General features: G+C 49.6%; 3 protein-coding genes across 3 annotated transcripts; 2 read left to right on the top strand and 1 right to left on the bottom strand.

The window, feature by feature from the left end:
* Window positions 1–53: 53 nt before the first annotated feature.
* ANOM_008978 (FHA domain protein) lies at window positions 54–1,925 on the top strand (the record flags this gene model as incomplete). The annotated part of the gene is made up of 3 exons (XM_015554234.1): window positions 54–1,111; window positions 1,163–1,259; window positions 1,329–1,925. The coding sequence occupies 3 exons, from the start codon at window positions 54–56 to the stop codon at window positions 1,923–1,925; spliced, it is 1,752 nt and encodes a 583-aa protein (XP_015402644.1).
* A 1,041-nt stretch (window positions 1,926–2,966) lies between these two features.
* ANOM_008977 (bestrophin family protein) lies at window positions 2,967–4,316 on the top strand (the record flags this gene model as incomplete). The annotated part of the gene is made up of 4 exons (XM_015554233.1): window positions 2,967–3,076; window positions 3,130–3,271; window positions 3,332–3,876; window positions 3,950–4,316. The coding sequence occupies 4 exons, from the start codon at window positions 2,967–2,969 to the stop codon at window positions 4,314–4,316; spliced, it is 1,164 nt and encodes a 387-aa protein (XP_015402636.1).
* Window positions 4,317–5,733: 1,417 nt separating this feature from the next.
* ANOM_008976 (uncharacterized protein) lies at window positions 5,734–9,961 on the bottom strand (the record flags this gene model as incomplete). Its single annotated transcript, XM_015554232.1, has 2 exons — window positions 5,734–9,258; window positions 9,320–9,961. 2 exons carry the CDS (start codon window positions 9,959–9,961, stop codon window positions 5,734–5,736), a joined length of 4,167 nt encoding a protein of 1,388 aa, XP_015402637.1.
* Between the last annotated feature and the right edge of the window lie 1,356 nt (window positions 9,962–11,317).

Raw genomic sequence — 11,317 nt, 5'->3', positions numbered from 1 at the left:
TTTTCTTCCCTCTCCTCTCCCTCAGGCAACCAATTAATTTCTGACCCAACCGAATGTCTGCATCCGTTTCCGCCTCCGCCTCGTCGAACTTCCCATCAGACGCTCGTTCGGGGCCCCTCCGCCGCCTTAGCCAACTGCGCGCTTATACCCAAAACCATTTCTCCTCTCAGTCCTCCTCCTCGTCGTCATCAACCTCCAATACCAACAGTCAACAACGAATCGCCCGTCGACATACCTTCAGTAGTCGAGTATCTTGGCTTTCTCCCGCGTCATCTGCCTCCACCAGTACCGAATCTGCTCATCCACCTGTGGGGACCAATAACCCGACCCCATGTCCCGAGTCTGAACCATCTTCATCGACCCTCGCCCGCTACAGTTCTGCCTTGTTTCCAGGCTACCGCGGTTTTGATCTCGACCTGCGTTCCCAGAATCGCTCCCCCGAGTCCTCAACCTCCCCCCCTTCTTCGACCGAACCCCGTCGAACGCAGACCCAAGGTAGGATGGCGCGGCTGAGAGGGTTATCTCAAACCCCAGATACGAGACCTGAAGTCGACACGACGCCAGCATCGGCGCCGACCAACCTGCAGAATGGGTTGTTAGACTGCCCCGACCCGGTTACCAATGAAAACTCTTCTTCGTCGCCACGCCCGAAGCAGAAGGCCACCATTCGTTTTTTCCCTCATCAGGATTCGCACGGGAACTCGAGACCTTCCTTGCCCTTTATCCCCATATCTCGAACGTTGCCATCGGAGAGTAGTGTGATCCGGGTCGGGCGATACTCTGAGCGAGATGGTTTGCCCGTCGCAAACCCTACGGAGCCCTCCGACGCGGCTGTTGGGTTCAAGTCGAAGGTCGTCAGTCGAAAACATTGTGAATTTTTGTACGTGAACGGGCAGTGGCACATTAAGGATGTCGGAAGCTCATCGGGCACCTTTTTGAACCACATGCGGTTGAGTCAACCCAACATGGCGTCTCGGCTGTACACAGTGAAGGATGGTGACATCGTGCAGCTGGGTATTGATTTCAGGGGTGGGGAAGAGATGATTTTCCGATGCGTTCGTATACGCATCGAATGCAACCGGTCCTGGCAGCAGCAGCCTAACGAGTTCAAGTATGGCCCATACATTGAGGGAGGGAGACGACCATGCTAACCGGGCTCTAGTAAAAATACCGAGAGCCTCATTAAAAACTTGGGCAAAGGCGATACGGCGGACTATTCTGGATGTCGCGAATGCTCGATCTGTCTTGGATCTGTCTTGGTTTGTCTCACCGCTTTTTTGTTGTGCCGTTTCGTTTCCTGGACAGCCCGTGGCTAACATCGCGTGTAGAGACCTTACCAGTGTCTGTTTATGGCAGCGTGCGCCCATGTCTGGCACTACAAGTGCGTTAGTCGCCTCATCCATACACCGGATTACCCCATGTTCCAGTGCCCGAATTGCCGTGCATATACGGATCTCAGCGCCGAGGTTGATGATTCGAACGATTACGAGGAGCTGGAGCAAAAGCCCACCTCCACCGAGGAGCCACGCGATTCATCTCAGGACGGTCGATCCGAAACCCGCACCCCTCAACTAGAAAGTAACTCAACTCCGGAGGCCTCCAACTCCTCGCAAGACTCCGTGGATGCCCAGCCAAGTCCCTTGCCCGCGGCAGCAGGGCTTGCTCACGACGTTGAGACAATGCACCTCAATGAAAATAATACATCGAGAGACCTCGATGACGAAAGACCCCGTGCGGCTGATCCACCCCCTGCTGTCACGGGGGGCATCGGGATACCGATTCCTACGGCTAGTGCTCTTCAGTGCCGGCAGGCGCAGCTGCGTGCAGATACACCCGTTCGTTCTGAATCCTCCGAAGATAACCCTCTGACGCCCCGCAATGATTCTGGTCCTCTGGTATTTGACGGCCGGGCTAGCATGTCGTGAAGAAGGACAATTCTATGAAATACGAAGTCATGGGACACCATGCGCAGTTACTACCTTGACCTTCGTGGGCGGGGAAGCGCTCGGCCAGCGGCATCTAGTTGTCCCACTTAAGACTGTCCTGCATCCTTTCCCGTATTTCCTCTCGTTTATCTCCTTTGCATCATTCTTAGTTCAACACCCCCGCATAGCTATTTCCTATCTCTATCTAGCATCGCAATCTGGAACCCAGCTGCCCTTGGTTTTAAATTATACCCCCTTTTCGCATCGCCTGATTGCTCCTCTCGGTCGGCTTGGCCAGGCTCTCCATTGCGTCCTCACTGGCTGTCCGACAGTGCACTCCAGCCGGCTGGTATTGGCGTTTTTGGCATCTGCATACATTCTGCGATCTCGCCAAGGTTGCCGGTGGTCCCTCGACGATCTCCCCGTCTGCATTCGTTCTCCTGTTACCAATTTTCCCTTGCGTTTTATTTTGATAGCGCTTGATTGAGCATGTGTGTACATACATCATTTATACTGCGACCGTGCGTGGGAATCGCACTGGCCAACTCTGCTACTAAAGCAACAATGCCACTTCTTGGCTCGCCCGAGTCCATCTTCCAATCCTCTTGCGACCGTTTCGCCACCGAAGGGCGGTCGGACCAGTGATTCTAAATAGCGTTTGTCGGGGGCTTTCAGAGCGCCTGCACATCCACAATTTCGTGCGGAGATCCAATTAACGACCCCACGCGTGCTGGGGAACTGAAGCGACAGAGAGATCGGCACCCGCATCGAACATTACGATAGGACGAGGACGCGGGAACGCTGCACTTTTAAACTATGCCGGACTATGATTAGCGGCCCTCACCACCACGGTTAGTGTGGAGTTTCGACTCCTGTGATTTGCCTGAGGGATCGGCGTGCCCCTCCAACTTCTTTTAGTGGAAACCATCGAACCACCGGAACACTTTTGTTTTGCTTGACCGCTGCCCTTTGCCAGTTCCCTCACTTCTCTCCCTTTTTGAAAGAGCATTTATCCCAGAACACTCGAATGACAGCAGGAAAATGAGATTAAACTTGAGCGCCCCGTCAACCCCGGCGCTGAGCCGTCAAAGCACGTTTGTTCGACATGGCACACATCCGCATCTCCTCTCCCATCGACAGAAGCCGCGAAGGTACGTACCGCGTATCTCTAAACAGGATCGGATCTGATCGAAGACTCCTTCAGATGGCCTCTCGTATTCCGATTCATCAAAGGCGCCATTCACGGCGCCATCATTATCCCTGTACTCTTTCACGCGCTGTTTACGGCCTTCGTCGTTTGTCTAGATCTGTATATCTTTGATACCGTCGGATTACCCAGTAGCATCGTAAGCTTGGTTCTCATTCTTATTATCTCCAAAGAGCATTTAACTCACCACCAACCACAGATCCCCTCCCTCTCGATAGTGGTGGGCCTCATGCTCGTCTTCCGCAACCAAACCAGCTATAACCGCTTCTGGGATGGTCGCAGCAGCCTCACAACCGTAACAACCTGCGTTCGCAACCTGGTCCGTACCATCCTCACCAATGGCTACAGCACCGCGCGTCCCCTCCGTCAAGACGAAAAAGAAGACATTGAACGCACTATCCGCATCCTCACGGCCATACCTTACGCTGTGAAAAATCACCTCCGCGCCGAATGGGGCGCGGCCTTTTACTCCTTCGGCGACGATGTCGGCGAGGACGGAGTCGCAGCATATAACCCCGACTACGCGAATCTGCTCCCAAAGGGACTCGAGGGTCACGAGGACGAAGGGTTGCCACTGCCATTCCAGTTGAGTTTCTTCGTAGATGGATTTATCAAGAGAGGTGTCGAGAGAGGTTGGTATAATGCGCCAGGGGCGAGTCAGATGCAGGCGCAGTTGAACTCGTTGATGGATGCTGTGGGAAAGATGGAGATGATTCGGTTAACGCCTATTCCTGTTGCGCATTTGTGAGTCTCTTCCTTCTTTCATACCTTAATTCACTGGTAATTGTCCTTGAAGACGATACTGATGATGATATAGGATCCACCAAAAACAAGTCCTCGCTCTCTTCGGCTGTGTCCTGCCCTTCGGAATGGTCGACGACCTGGGCTGGTGGACTGTCCCCATTGTCAGTCTGGTTATTTTCACCTTGTACGGAATCGAAGGAATCGGATCACAACTGGAGGATCCGTTCGGATACGACCGGAACGATATCAAGATGGACGCAATCGTCGGAGACTCCAAGATGGAGATCGACGTGGTGTTATCGGAGTGGCAGAAGTTGATGTCGTTCGTGGAAGTGGAGACACCGAGACATGAGAACCAATGTGTCGAAGACCACAATAACAAGGAGAAGTTCCCTCCTGAGATGTTCGTAAAGCATCGGCCTGTGACCGGGAGGGTGTGATTTCGTCGACTGGGTGAGACGAAAGGTTCGCGAAGCGGGTATGGAGAATGTAAATGAAGGTTGGGATAACTATGCATACTGATTGATTCATGGCTTTATGTTTACGATAGCAGCATCATCTTACAATTATTTACGCAATGTACTTATCAGATCGTGTTAAACATACAAACCCTTTACTCACAAAACCATCCCCCAAAAAACCACTCAGCCCTGATATAAGCCCCTTCTCCAACAAGAGGAACCCTCAAAACAACCCTCTGAACACCGTACACATCGAGCAAAGAACACCACCACAGCATCCCCAACACCAAGAAGAACCCAGAAACCCCCGCAAACCAACCATCCATCCCAATCCCCAGCGTCAGAGCAAACCATCCACAGCCTCAAACCGGCCTCATATTAGCTACCGACCGAATTCCACAGAAACAGATCAGGCTCCACCATCAAACCCGTCCTATCCAGCCTCCCGGGAGCGATATATTCTTGATGATACTGATTCTTTCGGACGCGCAGGTAGATTCCAGGTGTCATCTTGCTTTCTCAATCGATCTATGCGGATTCGTCTACTTTCGTGCTCTGTGGCGAAGTCGAGTGTAGCTTGTTTGCCGTGGATTTGACAACATGGGGATAGATTTACTTGTAGTTCTGTGTTTAGATTGGCGTTTTGGGGAGTGGGTGATAGTTTATGTATGTATTTTGGTATGTCGATACGTAATAGTTTGGTGGTTCTGATCGGCAATGGGTGGAGATTGTGATTAACGCGGATCCGGGGCAGAAATGGAGCTCATTGATCCTTGGTACGTACACTAAATACCGTTGATAGTAGGTGCATACATAGTTTAAATAGACTATCGTTAGCGCGCTCGGGGCGCTTGATATCCACTGTAGCTTAGTAGAGTGATTACTATATATCGACGCCCCAGGAAACAAGTATTTGGGTAGTGAAAGGAATGAACATAAATTCAGTAGCATGGCAGTATGCATATCTTAAAGTTAAAGGTAATGCTTCTCTCAATGACTTTCAATTTGGGCAAAACTTTGAATAATTCGAGCCGAAATCCTTCCAGGCAGTACAATTTGACAATCCCATTCGAACACAATCCCATATGCCACTAAGGTCGTGCCTTGGGCACTCGATCTCTAACAGATTTCATAGAGACAGAGATAGCCGTGTCACGGACTCACTCTTGACAATGTACGTCTTCGGAAAAGCTATCAGTTCCATGAGCTGCTGCATTGGACGAATATCTCACTCACCAAAACAAGCAATATTCATGGATCCACTTGTGATTGTTGGGACACCTCAATGGTTGAGCTACTCCCGCTCTGCGAGTTATGTCAGTCGTTGTTCCATGGACCAACATATCCCACAGCCCCAAAACCAAGTGATACGGTCGAGGTAAAAGGGACATAGGACTTACCCCTTTGACTGTAGAGCGTCCATGAGTAGCTTTCTGAGAGCTTCCCTCCCATCCCCCTCAGCGTATGACAGTGGCGTGCGGCCATGCTTGTCTTTTGACTTAATATTGGCCTCCCCAGTTTCAAGAAGTGGCTCTACCGCTGAGAATATTGTCCCCCCAAGCTCATCAGGCAGTTTCTTCCACCCTTCTACGGCGTACGACAGTGGTGTACGCCCATCTTCATCCATTGACTCAACATTCACCTTCCCGGTTTTAAGAAGCGCCTCTAAGGGCTGTGGATCTAGCCACTTAGCTGCCGCAGCATAAGAGAGAGGAGTGCGTCCACAGTTGTCCATTGAATCAACGTTCACTTCCTCAGTTTCTAGCAGCGCCTTTAGGGCAGATTGACGTCTCCGCTCATCTGCCACAGCATGTGAGAGTACAACGGGGTTCGGCTTTTTAACTTCTAGCAGGCAATTTATGGCTGCTTGCGCTCCCCAATCAGCTTCTGCAGCGTATGACAATGGAGTGCGACCATCAATATCCCTGGAGTCTGGGTTCACCTTCCCCGTATCACAAAGCTGCTTTATTACATGTCCATGTCCAGATTCTGCAGCGAATGATAAAGGTGTTCTTCCCCTATCCTGTCTAAAGTCAGGATTCACCTTTCCTGTATTATATAGCTGCATTAATGCACGCTCATGTCCATGTGCTGCAGCGTATGATAATGGAGTGCGACCATCATTATCCCTGGAGTCAGGATCCACCTTGCCCGTATCATATAGCTGCTTTATTACATGTCCATGTCCACACATTGCAGCTAATGATAATGGCGTTCTGCCCGTATAGTCTCTAGAGTCTGGGTCAACCCTGCCAGATGTTATCAGAAGATTCACAACCGATTCCTGGCCCCTCATTGCCGCTAATGATAGCGGTGTTCTTCCCACCATGTCCTTAGATTCTGGATCCACATTCTGTGCATCGAGTAGGACTCTTACCACCTTCTCATGTCCCTGCTGTGCAGAATAAGATAGTAATGTCAATCCTAAATCGTACTTGAAGTTTGGGTCAAATTTGCCTGTATCAAGCAGGAGCTTGACTACTGTGTCATGTCCCCTATCTGCAGCTAAAAATAGTGGCGTTTCTTCCACCTTGGTCATGTGGCCTGGGCTAGACTTTACCCCTGCAACATCAAGTACTTGAGACTTGACCTTGAAGTCTGGGCCAACCTCTCCTGAATCAAGAAGGAGCGCGACTACTTTGTCATGTCCACGGCTTGCAGCCCATGATAATGGCGTTCTTCTTGAATAGTCCTCGGAGCCTGGGTCAACCTTGCCTGTACCAAGTAGGAGCTCGACTACTTTGTCATGTCCACGCCTTGCAGCCCATGATAATGGTGTTTTGCCTTCACTATCCCTGGAGTCTGGGTCAACCTTCCCCGAATGTACAAGGAGCTTTACCACTATCTCATGCCCATATGCTGCAGCCCACGATAGTGGCGTGCACCCAAACTCGGGGTCTTTAACATTCATGTCCACTCCGCCAGCATTGAGAAACATGCCCACTAATGCTTCGAGCCCTAAGTAAGATACTATGCATATTGTGGGGGCGCGGGGGAACCGGAAAGATACAGCTGGGCCAATCTTCTCATACTCGCGCTGTATCCAGTATCGTACCCATGCCTCATGTTTGTTGGATCCTGCTTCACAAAGACACAGCGCCTGTGCTGCTATTGCATCATTCTCAAGCATGCAAGATTCACGAAAATGTAAAGGCCAATAATGGGCTCCGTACCTGAAAAAAGGGTCTCCGTGAACCCTCTCGTTGGCTAAACTTAGATACCAAATGCATTTTTCGGCAAGTACTTTGTTCGACTCCTCTGGCTGGAGACAATGCTTCCATGAGTTAGAAAGAAAGGGCTCACCACTAAGCGGTGCCAATAATTCGTCACGGACCAAGAACTCCTTCGCGGTCTGATGAAGTAGGTAGATCTTCTCATCAATGATGACTAGGAGGAGTCCACATAGATCCCTAACAGTTCTCCGAAACCCATGCTCCGACTCTAGCTCTTCTTCAAGGTCCGTGTAGGATCGGTGCTCTGGACTAATGGCCATGGCCAGAGATACCTGCTTTGGGGATAGCGGTTCCTTTGCAGCAGTAACAATATGTAGAAGGGTCTTTGCTTTATCGATATCAGGACTGTGGCTCAGGATCTTCTCGTACGCGTCATCAACGGTCCGAGGTAGTGACTGTATAGCTCGACGGACGTTCCCTTTTGTGAAACCGGTCGTGTTCTCGATAACATCTATTACGAGGCTCACCCAAAGATAGGTACGGTTGGGAATGCTTGTGAGCTGTTCCTGTAGAAATTCACACTCTTGAATTTCCAAAGACTTCTGCTTGCCAATCTGGCTAATCCGCTCTTTGATAACGAGGTCTATCTCTTTCATGATTTTCTCGATTTCAACCTCGTTCTCACCACTGAGATGAATTTTTGGTAGCTGAGCTTCGAGTTCCCAGAACCCACGGCGGATGTGTTCGTAAGGTCTGCTCGTTATAAGAAATTTCAAGTTAGACACTCTGGGCTCTGGGATAAAGAGATTTTTCACTGCACGGGTGAATCGGATTCGGTCAGCTTCTCGACACTCATCTAAGGCGTCAAATACGCATACCACCTCCCCAGAGCTTGGAGTATTGGCTACGCTCGTCAGAATTTCCCAGAGATCGCAAAACGAATCCGTAAGCTGGGCCCCATCTGCCTCAACCTTGTCCAATATCAAGTCATGCAATATGTGAGGCTGTGCAAGAAAAAGCTGCCGTAGAATTGTACGGAGAGCACATGTTGAGCTCCTCTGGTCTTCAAAGTCGTCCTTGAAAAAGAAGTAACAAACCGTTCTCGTCCTTGTAGGAAGAACTGCATCAACCAAATACTTCACCAAGACTGATTTCCCGCAACCTGGGTCCGCCGAAACCCATAGCAAATTTGGCCCATTATTTTGGTTCCAGCTCTGGAACTGAACGTGGCTTGTGAACCATTCACATGTTCCTGGAACACGATCGTTATTTCTTTCCTTTTGGTCCTTGTAAGGACAGGTGTACAGAAGTCTTAAAAACTTGCTGGCCTTCTCATCTCGGGCAGTTGTTGTTTGCCACAACTGGCTTTTGTCTACAGCACTTTGAAGGGTTTCAAGTTTCTGTCTCACTTCCACAGCATCAAGGAGATCAGCAAATCTCTTCTCAGAGACCTCGAGCCTGTCAATCCCCTGGAGCAGCGCATCCCATCCATCGTGTTTGAACATATCGCTTAAAAGTTTGGTAATCGAATGTTTTCCCAGATAACATAGGGCTCGAGCCTGGAATTCCAATATTTTCGTATACAACTGTGTCAATGTCTCTTCAAACTCGGTCCCAAACTGGGCGGCTTGAGACGACCCACGGGATAAGTAGATCTCTTCAACGACTCGAAGGCGACTTATCAACGCAGAGGTCGACTCTAGTCCCTGCAAAAGCGCGGCATGCTGCTCAGCAGCTTGGACAACAAGCTGTTGCTTGATTAGCATCTTTGACTAGAATATAAGTGACATTGCTAGGGTATCAACTCACTGACAGAACAACGGTCACCCCAGCGCAAGCGATTGCAGCTGGCGGGCTCAGATTCGCTGCGTGCCCGATCGCATCCTTGGCTATCAATACATTTTGGAAAACACGAATGAGCTGATCTTTGACCGCGATTGTGTGGTCACCAAATCGGACTGACCACTTCTTCCCTTCTAGATCGCGAGTTTTGGCGTCCAATAAATTGCAGAACTGCCGCCGGAGATCTGTCTTCCCAGTTGGCTGAAGTCGAGATCCGAATTCTTCCTCGAGTATATCCAAAGATGCTTGCCAGATTCTCCTTTTCTTATCATCCTCGCGTAGCAGCTGTTCTGCTCGCACCCAAAGGCTCTTTTTCTCCATGAAGGTCACCGTCACTGGCGCCGATGAAGAAGCGTCGAAGGCTTCAACACCATACTCTTGCGCTTTTCCCCAAGAAAATCCAACCTGTGGCGAGGATATTTTGTCACTTTTTTTATCATCTTTAAGTGAAATCTGTTCTACTTTCATCCCATGTCTTCCTTTCACCCCGGAATCGTCAGCAACCGCGCTAAGGATAAGAGGATCGCTGTCTTCGGCGGCAGTGTCTAGCTCCCCTTTTTTACGGAGCTTCCTGGATCGCAATGGCCATCTCACCCGAAAGGACTTCATAAGCGTCGTGTAGGGCATTTGCAGAAGATCCTTCAAAGATACCCACAAACTCTGGAATGAGCTCTAACATGGAGACGTGCGGCGTCCAAGGTATATATTACTTTAAGCGTTGTCTGACGTGGATGTCTCAAACCTGTCCAACACTGGGCAGAAACTAGTTGTCTGGGCATTGTGACCGTAACCTAATCATCGTCCAAACTGCTTGCCGCCCACAAGTTTAGCCATGTAACGTACATACCGATCCGCCTATGGTAGACTCAAAAGGAGGACCTACCCCTCCTCAGTCGGGATCGAGATCAGCCACAGGACACGGATTTGCAACGGCCCTGAATGGGCGCGGGATTAATTTCATTCGGATCCAGGTCGTGGTTATATAAAGCTTCTATAAAGCTTGGTATTATCTCATACCATACTCAAGCGATAGTTCGGGATACAAAGTCCTAGTCTCATAGAAAGACTGCGACAATCTGGGGCTCACCATCCCTCGCTGGCATCTGTGCGCTTTGGTTGGCTCGACGGATACCAATCACTGGGATGGAGGTTTGTGGAACGTTGCATCACGAATCTGCACAGTAAGCCAGGCTCACGCCATTCCATGGCTTTATTGGCAGCGAATGAGTCAAGAGAATAGCTCGAATCGAAGTCTAGACTTGAGACATGGGGTCATTAAATGTTGTCTAAGGAAAAGCTTTAATTAGCGCACTGATATTCCGTGGAAAACTTGAAACTTTCCCATTTTCAGAGCTGTTTTTGACTCAGTGGTTACTCCTGGTGGACACAATATGGCAAGTGTATACCACTCTATGCGAGTAGTCTTTAGATGAAAAGAGGAAATGTACTTAGTACATCGTTACTTATTCGGTGACAAACGCCAGCTGATGGGTCATCATGTGAGTTGTTGCCTAACAGGTCCTTTGCATATCATCGCCACATTGCACAGCCTCCTCACCTTCAATCAGATCTGATTCCCATTGCCAGCCACGATTCAACATTTGTAGCTTGCAGCGGACATTAGTTGGAGAAGACAGAGTAGAAAGGCGTGGAAGAATTGGTGGATGCCCATACTTCTAGAGGACATCAACAGCTGCACAAGCTTGATCTATCTGGCTGATATTAGCCCAAGTGCTTCTCGTAGTAATGTCTTGTCCATATTGCCAGTGTATGTGTTCCCTTTTTGACGAAGGTTATGTAGGAACCTCCAATTTTATCGTCGACTATTTGTACAAGGGAATGCCTGTTGGATTCTGGTTAACATCCTAAGGCGTGTTAGACTTTGGCTGTCTGTCACCCTTTACCCTAGGATTAATTTGTGCATTTGACCTTATCCTCAAGAACATTTGCTCCTTTCTTATTTGG

Source organism: Aspergillus nomiae (genome assembly GCF_001204775.2).
Source record: "Aspergillus nomiae NRRL 13137 chromosome Unknown contig00416, whole genome shotgun sequence".
Taxonomy (NCBI): Eukaryota; Fungi; Ascomycota; class Eurotiomycetes; order Eurotiales; family Aspergillaceae; genus Aspergillus; species Aspergillus nomiae.
Note: the sequence above shows the minus strand (reverse complement) of the source record. Positions and strands in the feature narration are given on the sequence as shown.